Source organism: Acinonyx jubatus, chromosome A2, assembly GCF_027475565.1.
Source record: "Acinonyx jubatus isolate Ajub_Pintada_27869175 chromosome A2, VMU_Ajub_asm_v1.0, whole genome shotgun sequence".
Lineage (NCBI taxonomy): Eukaryota > Metazoa > Chordata > Mammalia > Carnivora > Felidae > Acinonyx > Acinonyx jubatus.
Window position 1 is genome coordinate 67,033,544 of NC_069383.1, and position 16,066 is coordinate 67,049,609.

A 16,066-nucleotide genomic window follows, 5' to 3' on the forward strand; every position below is an offset into this window, starting at 1 on the left:
ATTAACAGGATAAGAGTTTCAGATTGAGTTTATATTTTTAGTTTTCCTTAGGAGCAGTGGTTTATTTTCCTGTGGGTTTGTGTATTTTCCCCTTGAGGCTTTGTGAATGGTTAGATCCCACTTTCTCCCAATGCCAATAGTGTAGTCTTTCCTACTCCCCAGCCATGTACCAATCTTAAAAAAGTATTAAACTTAAAACCAACACCAGAATCAGAGGTAACCACTTAATTTAACGGGTACTGTTCCTGAATAGAAGCAAATCACAGAGAGGGTTTATAAATAACATTTGGCCTCCCTCGGTCAGAAGAAAGGAAAGCACTCTGAGGATGTCTCTACATTCACGGCTGGAACTGCTTCCCAAATCTTCTGACCGTAACTTTTGGAAAAGATGGGCAATTTTGTTAGATCTGAGTAACACAAAAATAATATAATAGTACTATCTACCTACAGAATCTCATTTAATCAACGTGACGAACAAATCCAAATTTATGCTGAATGTCCTCCTGCATAGAAAGTAGCCAATCTGTTGATTAAGATTTATGATTAAGGTTTGAATTATTCCATTGCCTAGAGAATGAACAGTGCTTCCTTTATCTAGGACAATGGGAAAAGAGGATTAAAAAAGGATAATTCCAAATCTCATTGTTGACATTAACTCTGGGTTTATTTCTAAACATCTAGTAATTAATTAGTATTTTTGTTGTTATTGTTAATCTAAGCAACAGAAAATCTGGATATAACTCCTCTTTCCATTTCCTTTCTCTTTGTAGAAATCCTAGTGTAATACATTAGGAAGGTTAAGATGCAGGAAAAGCCAAGATAAGTCTGTATATAAGTATTTAGATAATAATTAAGAGCTGGATATTTTGATTACATAAGGATTATGGTTTGACTATGGCATCAAGCAGTCTCACACTTTGTAGTTTATTTGCCAATTTCATACAGACTTACATTCTGGTCCTGGATGTGACTGGACAGTCGTGTTGCTTCCTGAGTCTTGTGGTCCTGGTGCTGAGTTACCACTATAGGCCTGAAAATTAGGTCCAAAAAAAGCCAAATCTTTCCAGATGGCCTGTAAATCCTGGATCCCACCTGCAACTTCCTATTGCCTTTACTACTGGATCTTGGTGGATGTTGTTGTGCTTCAGGTTAAAAAACATCTCTGACTTCTTTTGTTTTCTCACCCCTTTCTCTCCTTTTCCAAGAGAAGATAACTTTTAAGGTAGACCTGTCTATTAGGAGCTGACCCCTATCGGTAGGAGATTGAATAGAATGTGTTATTTATAAACTGCTTTAAATAAGAAATCATTTGCCCTTTTAAGACAAATGATTTAAATCCTACTTACATTTAACCTCCACTTATACAGTTATTCATTTTTCTTCTTATCCTTAATTGAACATGTTTACCCACGGAATGATTGTTGTTGCTAGATCTCCCTAATTCTCTTATAGAAATGAATTTTCCCAGTCATCTGTTTTGGAGGAAATTCTTGTTTTCAGGAACATGTTTATAATATGACTCAAGTGGCCGGCAGATTTTCATTAAATGTTTGGAGGCCTGACAACTTCAACTCTGTTACAAATTGGAGTGAAATACAAATAACCACATACACATAAGTGCACATAACCCTTCGAATTTTTTGGTTCCTTGTCACATACCATGCTACTTGTAGACTATTGTAAATGATTCCTTCTAATAATAACATTTTAATTCCTTATTATAATAACCTTAGCTTTCTTAAATTGTTTACGCTGCTTCATCTTCATTAACCAGAGAAAAGGGGAATCGTGTTTATAATTAAAAAATAAACAGCAGTTGTATCATCCAGCTGGAGAAAAGGGGATGCCATTTGTAATAAACCAATCATATATCTATAACCATTATTTATGCAAGCATGGCTTGTGAGGTGTAAGTGAAATAAAATTTTAGTTTTTTCCTCATCATCCCTTAAATATTTTCCAGTGGGGAAAGTTTTTTCTTTTTCTGGAAGAAATTACCAACAAGCCTCAGTCTTTTCTTATCACTTTTAGGTAATAAAACTTATTGTGTCACCTCTAAGTTGTAAATCACAGTTTTAATTATGTAATGCAAATTATCTAGTCAATATGTTAATTTTCTTTTTAATCTTCATTCATCTGGTATGAGCTGTAGGGAGAGCCTGTGGTCCGTGGGAGGGATCGTGCTTCTCATCCCTCCCAGGCTGAGTCAAGGATGAGGGTAGAGGGGGGAGGCCACAGAGGTTCTTTCCTGGCTGGTCTGTTGTCACATGGCTTCGGATCCTCTGGTCTTGACAGATGTTTGACACTACGTTTCCTTGTGGGGCTCCTGCCTTGCCCCTGTGACTGCCACTTTCGGGACATGGATGAAGAACTCTCTTGCTCCAGTCATTTCTCCCCATCAACCTCTGCTTTTCTGGGGGTTCATTTAACACTGACTCTCTCTGTTGGAGTTCCACAGCTCCTCCAGGTCCTCTTGGCCAGGATTCAAAACAATTCCAGGCCAACCCTGTCTCTCATCTAGAGTACATCTGGTCCACAGAAAAAAACTAGTGTGGCCTTTGTGCTGACAGACCCTGGATGGATGGGCTGATTGCTCCCCCCGCTGACCCCACCCATGCCCCTCTTGACCATCATAGTCCATTTTAGCTCTCCCAGGTATGAGGCAGACAAAGGTCCCTTGTGTCCCCAAAGCAAAAATCAAGGTCAATAAGTGGTTTCACTGAAGCTCTCTCTCTAGAATAGGCTAAAGAGGGAAGCAACCCAAATCCCTCTCATTTTCTGCAAAGAAAATGCTTTGTAAGACTACTTTCTCCAAAGAAGAACTTATTAAATCCTGTCTCTTTCCCCTTTTTATATCCACAATGTGAGTGAGAGTCTAGTGTTTGAACATTCTTCAATTTGATGTCTATAAGCTATTGCTTTTTAGAGCCTATGGCCAAACCTTTAACTTAATATCCTGATATATTTTCATTGATGCAACTAGAATATAGGTTTGCCTGCATGAGACTGAGATGTGAAATAAGCTCGCAAGACGGAATTTTGTTTCTCTTATTTGCAACTCCAAGCTGGTGTGGTGGCTCTGCTCATCAGGGTCTTCAGGGGTTTGGTCTTCTTCATTCTTATGAGTCTGCCCTTCCAAGGGTACTTTCCTCATCCACAGGATCCACAATAACCAGTATGTCTTCACTTCAGCCACTGGGGCAGGGGAACATGGAAGGGGAAGGCATACTTCCTCCTTTGTCATGAATCAGAAATTGCACACATCACTTCCATTCATATCCCATTGGCCAGAATCCAGTCCATATGCCAATGCCTGTCTGCACAAGGGACTGGGAAATATGGTCATTATTCTAGGCAGCCATGCAGGTCAGCTAAAATTCTTTTACTATGGATAAAGGGGAGAATGCATATTATGGTTCAACTAGCCGCCTCTGCCATGCCATTCAACAAATATTGAGGATGAGTAATGTATTATGTGATGTGAACTAAAATTTCATGTTAGAGGATATGAAACTAGTCTTATCCAAATTTCTGAATTTCACTAATACTATTTTTAAACATTTTATTTTAAAGGGAATCCAAGGTCCTATGGGTCCACCTGGTCCACAAGGGCCCCCAGGACAAGGCTCACCTGGTTCTAAGGTAACTTTCTTTCTTTTCTTTTTCTTTCTTTTCTTTCTTTCTTTCCTTCCTTCCTTCCTCTCTTTCTCTCTTTCTCTCCCTCCCTTCCTTCCTTCCTTCCTTCCTTCCTTCCTTCCTTCCTTCCTTTCTTTCTTTCTTTCTTTCTTTCTTTCTTTCTTTCTTTCTTTCTTTCTTTCTTTCTTTCCTTCCTTCTTTCTTTCTTTCCCCAAGGTAACTTTCTAAATGAAAGCAGAGTTTAGTACATCCATAGTCTATTGCTGTTTCCTGGTCAGGAGCCAGTGCACTGGGAAAGCAGTAGATGAAATGAACTTAAACATCAGATTTCTACTTAATGCAAAACATTATGGATATTCCTGATGGTTTAGATAAGGTAATGTGTATTCTTTATGCTCTTAGACACATTTATTTATGCAGTCTTAATTTACTGTTTTATTACATTTTCTCAAGAGATCCTATTCTAGCAATTCAAGGAGGATTGTCAGTAGAGGCCACCTGTGGGCTTGCTAATTCATTCTGACCAACACTCCCACAATAGGTCAAACTCCTGAAACATTTAATTAAAGATATGGAGTCAGAAATACATAAAACTTTTCTGTGAACATGGGAATCTTATTATGTCCTAAATTAACAGCTATTATTTATCCTTAGGGAGAGGCATGGCACTTATTATTTAACTAGCTATACTTAATGTTGCTTCAAATGGTCATTAATGATTATTAAATAAATACTCCTCTGAGAGTAGTCACCTTCCAGTACACTCCTTAGAGATTCCCATGTGAGAAGCACTTGACGGCATAAAGTTACTGTCCTTGAGACTTTTGATCTGGGCTCACCATTGGAAGCTCAGGTCATTCTGTCTGTTCACGATATTGCCCTTGATTAGCAGTCACTTGGGCTTCTCATGTGTCAATTTTAGTTAATGTGGAATGTAACTGCCTATATTCCAGGTGCCCCCCACCTTTTAAGTATGCTACCTAGCCTGTATTTTAAGCCAGCCTATTATATATTCCAAATTTGGTACAACTCCATCTACCTAAAGGGATTTTAGGCATATATATATATACACACATATATATATATATGCATACATATATTTGAATTACATAGAAACATATACTTAAAAACATAATATATTCACATATTTTCATATTTTACATTACAACATATTGTGAGCATTGATATTAATAATATAATCAATATATATTAACTATATATATATTCAAACACATATGAATTGAGGACATAAAGCTCTGTTTTATCTTATTGTGTTGTTGTAAGAGAGCACTTAGCTCTTAAGGCAGGAATATATTATTTTTATTTTACTGTTGTAGTCATATACTCTTCAAATACTCTTTCCTCACTAGGGAGAAGTAGGCCAAACAGGAGCTACAGGTCCTAGAGGGCCAGTGGGAATTGGAGTACAAGGCCCAAAGGTGAGCTGACCATCCCGATCAGAAGCACTTAGATAATTTATGTCATATTATGTGAAGTTTCATTCATATCCAAATGCAATACGGATCATGCATGTGTCATCTATTATTTCACCAGAAGAGAATATTTGTTTGGAAAAGTGATGCTCAGTGTAACTCTTATCATTTAAGAAGAACCAAAAATCTTAGTTTATTTTAACAACCGCTATCTGTTTTTTTATTCATATATTTATTAGCATCAGAGGCCCTCTTTTGGCACAGATTGATTCTTTAAGAACATTCTTGCCTGTCTTATTGTAAAACAGGGCACCTAGCACGGTAGGATTGCAGCAAAGGGTACATTCCTCATCTTGCTTGCCGCTGGCTTGTGTTTCAGGTGCAAGCTCAAGCTACTTCTTCAGAAAGTCGTTCCTTAAGCCTAAAGTATGCCTACCCCACTCCTACTACCCAGTTATTTTATGTCTCAGCCTGCAGTTTCCTTTGCTTTTACCACTTACCTCAACTTGCATGCTTTCTGAATTGCTTCTCATCTGACTAATCCGCTCACGAAAGACCCTGGTCAACATTGCAGCCACTGGCCACACATGGTTACTGAATGCTGGAAACATGTTGAGTGTGTAGTGGGATTTGGGATAAGTGTGAAATACACACTAGGTTACCAAGCTTGGCACAAAGAATGTGAACTATGTCATTACATTTGCATGTTGATTACATATTCAAGTGATGAAATTTCAGATCCATTAAAGTAAGTAAAATACATCAGTAGAATGATTTTCACCTGTTTCTTTTAATTTTGTAAATGTGGCTACTAGAAAATTTACAATCATGTATCTGGCTTGCTTTATGCTACACTATTAAATAGTGCTTCTCACCTGTGGCAGGGACCTGGTTTCTTTTTTCGTCTTGTTTGTTAGTGGATCCCCAGTTTTAGTGACATGATAGGTACTCAATAAATGCTGTTAAGTAAATGAATGAATTCTTATTTTGCCCTTCACAATTTCTAGAAGTAATCCTGAAGGCATATAGGACCTGGCTAGCCACACTGAGGATTAAACTCCATCATTGTTTCTGCTGACATGGTCACTGTTTGTATAAGTATTTGGGATGTGTAAGATGTGGGTCTAGAAGAATATACACATTACATATGCATAAACATACAATTACAAAGGCTACAAAACATACCAATATAAATAGCAATTACTAATATAAATCAATGGTTATAATAGCTGCCATTTGTTGAATGGTTTTGATGTGCCACCCAATATGCTAAGTGCTAAGTGTGACTTACATATATCACCATACATCTATGTAGTGTACGGATCTGTATATACACATATTACATCATTCATGTGCCAATTTCAGAAAGGCACTGTAGGATAGTAAGGCTCAGCAGTTAGACTCCTTGTCTAAATCCCAGTTTTGCCACTAACTAGATGAACAATCTTAAGCTTCTCTCACTTCAGAAAAGGAAATCTTTCAAACATACTCAATAGTACAGAGAATAATGCAAAACAAACAAACAAACAAACCCACCCATGTATTCCACAACCCAGCTTTATCCAATGTTAACATTTTGCCTTATTCATGCTAGCTATTTTTTAAGAAGAAGCATTAAAAGCATTATTTTTAAGAAGAATCCACCTGGTTGGCACATCTGGTTAAGCATCTGACTCTTGGTCTTGGCTCAGGTCATGATCTCACATGATCTCACTGATGGTGCAGAGCCTGCTTGGGATTCTGTCTCTCCTTCTCTCTGCCCCTCCCTGCTTGTGCTCGCTCCCTCTCTCTCTCTCAAAATAAATAAACTAAAAATTTTTTTTAAAATAGAGTTTTATAAAAAAAAAAAAAGAATTACAGATATATGTAGAGGCCTCTGGTTGTGCCCCTCAATCTCATGGCCCCTCCCCACCCTCCCCTGATGTGTTATTTTCATGACTTGGGTATTTATCATTCTGTCAAAGTTTTTATAATTTTCCCACATATGTTTTTATCCATAAACCACGTATATCTTTTGTGTGTTCTTGAACTTTACATAATGTATCATTCTGCCATATATCTGTATTCAGTCTCATGTCTTATTTGTTTTCCTATACCTTTAATTTACTCATTTTCTTTGTCTATGGTAGTCTGTTGTATAAAAATATCTCATTTAAAATGTATCCATTTTCCTATTGATTGACATTTAAATTGCTTCTCATTTTTCGCCTTTGCCAACAATGCTGCCATAAGCATTCTACAAGTTTCCTTTCGTGTAAGTCAGACTGCAAGTTTCTCTTACTAGTAGGTGATAAACACTATGAGCAGAATTGGAAGATCATAGAGTATAGGCAAGTTTTCACGTCTGACATTGTGAAAATCCTGTCCAAAATGGATGATGGGTACTCTGCCCATTTGCCCTCCTTCCAGCAATATATGACAACGCTCCTTTCTCTACCTTCTGGCCAACAGGAAGTGTGAATGATAAATCTCATTGTTTTAATTTCTATTCCCTGGTAACTGTTTGAACAGTTTTTGTGTGCTTAATGGACCTTCAGGTTTCCTCTTTTGTTTTTTTAAAGGCTTGGTGTTCCTTTTTTATTAATAGCTCTTTCTGTATCTGGATATTAATTCTTTGTTGTTTAGGTTGCAGATATCACCTCCAGGGCTATGGCTTGTCTTTTTTACGGGGTACCTTTTAGTATACAGAAGTCCTAAATTTTGGTGTATTTCTATCCCATTATGGTCTCAGCTTTCTGAATATTATACATTTCTTGACTCCAAAGTCATAAAGATCCTCATGTATTTTCTTCTTAAAACTTGGTGTGTTTTTGTTTTTTAAAATTTAGGTATTTAGTCTTTATTCCACTACAGTTTATTTTTTGTATATGGGGCAACGTGGTGATCTTTTTCTTCCCCATACAGATAACCAGCTATCCCCACATCAGTTACTGAGCAGTCTGTCTTCGCTGCACTGATTTGTAACTACACCTATGTCATACGTCAAGCTCTCTATGTGTGAGGATCAGTGTCTGAGTTCTCTATTCTGCCCCATTTGTCTATTTCTCTCTCAGAGCTATTACATCTCTGTCTTGATTATGATCGATTTATAAGTTTTATCATCAACAGGGAAAATACTCCCAATTTCTTTCCTGGTTATTCCTGAATCTAACATACTCATTTCAGGATTGACTTGTCAAACTTGACAAAATATCCCATTGGAGTCTCCGACTAGCGTTGCATTGAACCTTCATATTAAATATTGACTCTTTCAGGGACGCCTGGGTGGCTCAGTTGGTTAAACATCTGACTTTGGCTCAGGTCATGAGCTAACAGTTCATGGGCTTGAGCCCCATGTCTTTGTGCTGGCAGCTCAGAGCCTGGAGCCTGCTGTGGATTCTGTGTCTCCCTCTCTCTCTGCCCTTCCACTACTTGCTCTCTGTCTCTCTCTTCCTCTCAAAAATAAATAAAACATTGAAAAAAATTTAAATATTGAGTCTTTCAAACCACAGAGTAAAACTAATTTTCCGGGAAAAATATTTGTCATTTTATCCATATAGATCTTGTAGTTTTTCAGTTATAATGGTACATTGGAGGGGATCCTGGGTGCCTCAGTCGGGTAAGTGTTGGACTTCAGATCAGGTTGTAATCTCATAGTTTGTGGGTTCGGCCCGCTTCGGGCTCTGCTCCCTGCAGACAGCTTAGAGCCTGGAGCCTGCTTTGGATTCTGTGGCTCCCTCTCTCTGCCCTCCCCACTTCGCACTCTGTCTCTCTCTCAAGAATAAATACACATTTTTAAAAAAGTACATTGGAGAAATGTTTCGCAATTGTGAATTGTTTTCTTTTTCTACATCTTCTAATTAGCTATTCCAGGTCTACAGGAAAAGTATTATTTTGTTGGTGGTGTTGTTTGTTTTTTGGTGTATTGATTTTTGTATCCAGGCACCTGACAGTATCTTTTATTTCTATTTTTAAGTTTATTTATTTATTCATTCTGAGAGAGAGAGAGAGCAAGAGCGTGTGGAGAAAGGGGCAGAGAGAAAGGAGAGAGAGAATCCCAAGCAGACTTCACACTGTCAGCACAGAACCCAATGCAGGGCTCCATCTCACGAACTGTGAGATCATGACCTGAGCTGAAATCAAGAGTCAGATGCTCAACTGACTGAGCCACCCAGGCACCTTCCTCTTATTGTTTCTAATTGTTTACAAAATCTTCGTTTTTTATTCCCTGTGTACGTAATCATATTGTCTGAAAATAAAAACTGTTTTACCTATTTCTTTTTAGCTTTTTTCCTATTCATTTTTAAAAATTATACACTGACAGGACCTCCAGTGCAATGTGTAAAAGAAGTGACTTCAAAGGAAGTGCTTCTAAAATTTCACTTAAAAAATTTTTTTTAATGTTTATTTTTAAGAGAGAGAGAGAGACAGAGCACAAGCGGGGGAGGGGCAGAGAGAGAGAGGGAGAGAGAGGGAGAGAGAGGGAGAGATGCAGAATCAGAAGAAGGCTCCAGACTCCGAGTTGTCAGCACAAAGCCTGATGGGGGGCTTGAACCCAAGAACCTCGAGATCATGACTTGAGCTGAAGTCAGATGCTCAACTGACTGAGCCATCCAGGCACCCCTAAAATCTCAATTTTAAGTGGGGTATTTATTGTAGGGTTTTGATAGACAACCTCTACTATGTTAAGATAATTACTTTCTGTTTCAGTTGTACCAAAAGTTCCTTATTAATTATGAGTATTGGATTTTATCAGATTCTGCCTCTACTAAGATAATTGTTTTATGTTTCCCTTTTAACCTGTTAATAGTAGTATATTGCATTTCCAGAATTTTTAGGTATTGAACCATTCTGCATTCTTGAGATAAACCCATCTGATCATGATGTATAACTTTTTTAATGATAGCAATTTAATCGACTAATCTTTTATTCAGGATTTTTTCATCCATTTTAAACAATTCCATTTATTGCATAGTTGACATACAATAAAGGCACATGGTTAAAGTGTACACTTTGATAAAACATATGTATATGTTCTTGAAACCATCACTAAAACCAAATAAAGTATCCATCATCCCCCACCCCCAAAATTATTATGTGTCCCTTTGTAATACCATCCCTCCATCCCTCCATCCCTCCATCCCTCCCTAACTTCTCCTACTGATCTGCTTTGCAATCTCTGGTAACTATTGATCTGCTTTCTGTCATTATAGATTAGTCTGCATTTCCTCGAATATTATATTAATAGAATAATATATCGTGTAAGCTTTTTTCTCTGTCTTCTCTTTTACTCAGCAAAATTACTTTGAGATCCATGTTTAACATCTATGAACAGCTTCTTTTTTTATTGTTCTTTTTATTGCTGAATAGTATTCCACTGTATGGACATACCATAATTTGTTCATCTAGTCACATGTTGGTGGGCGCTTGGTTGTTTCCAGATTTGGGATAGTATACATAAAGCTGTTATGAACATTTATGTACATGTCTTTGTATAGACATATGCTGTCATTTTTCTTGGATAAATGCCTAGGAGTGAAATGGCTAGGTCATATGGTAGGTATCTACTCAGCTTTTCAAGAAACTGCCACATTTGTTTCCAAAAAAGTCTTTATTTTGTCCATATTTTCACTGGGTATGGCATTCTAGGGTGATGGCTGTTTTTGTTTTGTTTCTTTTTGTATGTTCAAGATGTTGTTCCACTGTCTTCTCACTTGCATTGTTTCTGATGAGAAATCTGTTAGAATCTACACATTTGTTTCTCTATAGGTCTCTCTTATCTGGCTACCTTTTAGGTTTTCTCTGTATCACTAGTTTTGAGCCCTGTGATTACAATGTGCCTTAGTTTTGTTTTCTTCATATTTCTTGTGCTTGCAGTTCATTGATTTTCTTGGGTCTGTAGGTTAGCGATCTCATCAAATTTGGAAACATTAGGCCATTGTTTCTCAAAATATTTCCCACTGTCTGTCTTCATCCAGGAATCTCCATTTTACTTATATTTGGCTGTTTTCCTGATGCTCTGCTCATTCCTTTTCAGTCTCTATTCTCTCTGCTTCATTTAAGATAGTTTTTATTGCTATGTCTCTCAGTTCATTGATTTTCTGTGATGTCTAATTTGCTTTGAATTTTATCCAGTGTATTTCTTCATCTCCTACTTTGCAATTTTCAACTCTAGAAGTTCAATTTGTATCTTTCTCTACCTTCCTGTCTCTATTTAATGTATTTCAACTTTCCTTTGGTTTCTTGAACATACAGAATTCAGTATAATAACTTTCAGTGTCCTTACCTACCAATTCTATCACCTGTGTGAGGTTTTTTTTGGTCAGCTTTTTCCTAGTTTCTTTGAATTCCTGATAATTTTTGGCTAGATACAAACTTCATAAATTTTACCTTTTGGGGGGCTAGACGTTTTTGTATTCCTATACATATCTCTGTATTTCTATGCATTGTCCTGGATTCTTTTAAGACACTTAAAACAGCTTGAACCTCTTGGTCTTGCTTTTAAGCTTTCTTAGGTAGGACTGGGGCAGCATTTAGTCTAGGGTTCATTTTTCCTGACTACTGAAGCAAGACCTTTTCTAGAACTCTAATACATGCCCTCAGAATTGTGAGATTTCCTTTTTTGCCACTGGAACCAGGCACCGTTTCTGGTCTGCTGCCAGTTCTTTATATTCTTTTCGGTTGGTTGTTTTCTGGGAGTCAGGTAGTTTTGTCACACTGTACTGAACAGTATTTACTTGAATATTTGAGGGGACACTCCTCAGAGCTTCATTGTTCTGTGTACCTTCTTCCTATCAGGTAATCTAGTCTGTGAATTTTTGATACCTGGCTTACCCAGACTCCTACCTTTGTCTCCTGAAATTGGAGAGATTTCTGAACTTTCTCCAGATTCTCCTTCCATACACCATGGCCTGGTAACTACCCTGGCAGCAAACTGGAGAAAGTATAGTGTTTACGTAATTTGTTTCCCTGCTCCCCGGTATTATTATCCTTTATTACTGGTGTCTAATGTTTTGAAGGATACTATTTTATATATTTTGTCTGGTTTTTAGTTGTGTCAGGGAGGAAATTAAATCTGGCCCCTAATCCTGCATTTTGACTGGAAATTTACATTATATCTATATTCATAGGTAGTCTGGTCTACAATGTAGTTTACTCATCCTATTATTGTGTGACTTTAATTAAGGTTTTATTACCCTTGTGAAATAAATTGGGTAGACTTCCTTCTTTTACTGTTTTTCACAACTATTTGTATAAGATAGGGAATATCTGTTCTTCAAAGGTTAAAGAATTTATAAGGCTTGACTGTTAAGCCAACGAAGCCTGTGATCTTAGAAGGAAAAGAAGTTAGAGATTTTCATTACTGATTCAATTTTTTGATGCTTCTCGTTCATTTAGCTCGTCTGTTTCTCCTATGTCATTTAAGTGATTTATATTTTTCTTAAAGATTATTTATTAATGTTCTCCAATACATTTGTCTGAAATTGTCATGAAAATTTTTCTAAAATTTTTATTATATGTATATAGTTGTATTTCCTTTTAACTCTTAATACTGTTTAACTGTGACTTTTATTTTTAGTATTAGTAATTCCTGCTAGTAGAGGCTTATTTATTTTATTAGTTTTTAAAGGTAATACCCTTTAATTTTGTTACCTTTCTTACTTTTGGCTTTCAACTTTATTACTAACTGCTCTTATCCTTACCATATCCTTCTACTTATTTTTAGGTTTACTGTGCTTTTATCTTCACGAGTTTGTTTTTTTTTAGCTAAGTTAGGTGAAATGACTTTCACTTATTTTTAATATTTTTGCTGTTAATGAATGCAATAAGCACTCTGGCACTGTTTGAAGGTAGCACATGTTATCTCTAAACACTTTAAAGGGTGTATTCTTAAATACAAATTAACTTGAAAGCAAGTAGCAGTACTGAATATTAGAGCTGAAATTTCACTTTCATGTTAACTTCTTAGGGTTGCTATACAAAGAATCACACACTGTGGTTCAACACAACAGAAATTTGTTATCTCACAATTCTCGAGGTTCAAAGTCGAAAATCAAAGTGTCTGCAGAGTCATGTTTCTCAGAAACCTGTAAGGAAGAATCCTTCTTTGCCTCTGCCCAGCTTCTGGCGCTGGCTGCCAATCCTTGGCATTCCATGACACACAGTGGCACCACTCTTGTCTCTGCCTCTGTCATCACATGGAGTTCTTCCCACGTGTCTGTCTTTACATGGCGTTTGCTTCTTCTTCTAAGTACAGAAGTCATATTCAATTAGGGCCCACCCTGATGATCTCATTTTAACTTGGTTACGTCTATAAAGACCCAATTTCCAAATGATGTCACATTCACGGGTACCAGAGGTCAGGACTTATGACATATCTTCTTTGAGGTTACAGTTCAATCCAGAACAACATAATCCAAAACTGAGATCCAAGAAGTTGAAGTAACTTGCCCAAGGTCAAATAATTTCATTACTACTGGTTACTACTCAGATTTCCCCATTCAGAGGTTTGTTTCAAATATTGTAAGATATACAGTTGGTAAGCACCTCAAAATGGTGGTGCATAAATATGAATTTAAATTATGGTAAACATGACACTTATAGATAAATATGAATTTCTGGGAAATAAAATCTTTGCTCATCCACCAGGGGGAGCCAGGCTCAACAGGGCTCCCAGGACAACCAGGAGTACCAGGAGAGGATGGGGCTGCAGGAAAGAAGGTAACAACAGTATGTTTTTCTGTGACTAGAGTAAAAACTATTGAACCACACTGATACCTTGGTCCTGCAGGAACTCAAAGTAAACCATCCAGGACAAGCTTAGTCTTTTTAAAACATCTCATAATTATAAATTTCCTTTTCCACTTATTTCAGAGAGGAAGAGCACCAATTTAATGGGTGAACAGGGTCTCATGCTCTCTGCTTTCTCTCTGGTGTTTCGACCATGGTACCCTCCAGTGATCTAGTCCCTTTGTGATTCCTAGAAAGTACCTGAGTGTAGCCTTAGAGAAAAACACTTTTTCCCCTCCAAAATGAGAGGCTGTAAATGCATTCTGGAAGTAAGGCCATTGTAAAGATTTTCTGAGGTGTTATGAGTTGACATTTGAAATACTCATTTTTCAATATAAGTAGAGAAAAATAGCAGATGGAAAGGCTGAAGGTCTTTCCATTTTTTTTTTCTTTTTAAGCCAAACCATCACATGTGAATGATGAGCCATAGGAAAGTGAGTATAGTCTTTGAAAATTGGCTGAGAAATTGGACTTTTTCATATTTCAGCGGCTCTGAGCTAAACTAGAGCTTGATATTAATTTATTAAAGTTGGTAGATTTCCAAATCCATTTTAAGACTAGAATGAATGTCTTATTTCGGAGGGTCTCAGCAGAAAATCCACTGACCAGAAAAGGAGACAAGGTGGGCTTACACAAACTGTCCATGGAGAGTCAGCTAAGGCATCATTGTCATTTCCTCTAGGGAGAAGCAGGGCTTCCAGGAACAAGAGGCCCAGAAGGACCACCTGGAAAAGGACAACCTGGCCCTAAGGTATGGAATTGACAAAGTGTTGAGGAAAGCAGATTGCCCGAGGAGACAACTGGGGAGAAATTCGATTGTTAGACTGGTATTCCTGCTATGTCACATGCGTTTACTTCTGGTTTAAAATTATGGATCTAGCTTGTCGGAACCTTTGAAAGACAGCAAGTATGTATCATTCATTTTTGTTTTCCTAAGATCTATCATAAGACCCAGATAATAGGAAGAGTTCAACACATGTTTTCTCAATAAATGCCCACATTGACATTTTAGAAACAGAAAAGAAGCCTTGAAATACATCCTTGAGACTTGAAAGTCCATATATTTTCTTCAAAAATTTATAGAATCTCACACAAAGCAATAAGAAATAAGTCATAATCCCAACCTTATTAAATGGAGGTTGCACTTTCACAACTTGGCCTAAGTTTATTTTGCACATTATAGAAATGCTGGTTGAATAACATCTTTATAGGTCAAGATAAGAATATCCAAATTCATCGACAAGACCACGAGTGACATAACCTACAGACTCTAAAGTGCCAGATGTTCCTGCAGTTTTTGTATAGTCATCAATGTTCATATAAAGATTATGAAGAATTACATATGAGTAAAATAAAAATAAAATCTGTATAATTATTAGTGTTCTATTTATAATTGTCTTAAAATGGTCATTGAAAACCTAAGAAATCTATGTTTTATGCAAATATTGGCTAAAATTGAGTCCTTAACCTTAATTGTAAGAATTTGAAATTTAAATTCATTTGTAGAATTTCAAACAGTTTAATTTATTGACTTATCAGACTATGAGATCTCTTTTTTTGTGGGTGAATGTTGACAGAGAATACCTTTTTCACATCGTACAAAAACATTTTTATAAATGCTTGTCTATTAACATTCAGGAAAACGAACGTTTTCTAGAATATACTTTCGGAAAATAGACCCTTGGAGTTAACCATTGAAGCTGTAGAATGAATGATGTCTCTGAGAAAGAGAGCTGAGGTTTGAATCCCACCTTGTGGTGTAGCTGGAAAAGAACATTCACAATAGTGTGAAGATAAGCAGAATAGCTATCATGTTAGGGAAACCAAGGAGAGGGGCTTTCAAGAGGAAAGCAATTGGTGGTGTTGAATGCTACCAATAGAGCAAGGACAATGCTTTGGAAAAAGAGGGCTCAGGATTTGTAGCTCTGAGGGGTTTTGTGGTTTATGGAGGGTGATGGAGAAGAGTGGTAGGAATATATCACACAGCCCAGGCATGCTCTTGTTCAGTGTTGGCACTTTATTACCTTTAATTGGGTTCCTATTGCCATCTTCTGGGTTATTTAGGTCAGTAAATTAAACGTGGGAGTGAATGGAAGAAAATAACTAGTTGGGGTTAGATTTTGCCTCCATTGTCAAATGATAATGATACAGTAAGTTCATGGTACAATAACAGTCAACTGTTATTTTTTATCACCCGTGTCACTGCTCTTTATTAGTTCGGACCTTGG

The 16,066-nt window shown here is 37.0% G+C and overlaps 1 protein-coding gene across 1 annotated transcript in view; it reads left to right on the top strand.

Annotated features, from left to right (window-relative positions):
• The window catches only part of COL28A1 (collagen type XXVIII alpha 1 chain), a 173,908-nt gene that overhangs the window by 66,147 nt on the left and 91,695 nt on the right, over nt 1-16,066 (top strand). Inside the window, exons 17-20 of the mRNA XM_027071949.2 lie at nt 3,574-3,642; nt 5,007-5,075; nt 13,698-13,769; nt 14,521-14,589. Coding sequence (XP_026927750.2) covers nt 3,574-3,642; nt 5,007-5,075; nt 13,698-13,769; nt 14,521-14,589 — 279 coding nt within the window. The remainder of the gene's footprint in view (nt 1-3,573; nt 3,643-5,006; nt 5,076-13,697; nt 13,770-14,520; nt 14,590-16,066) is intronic.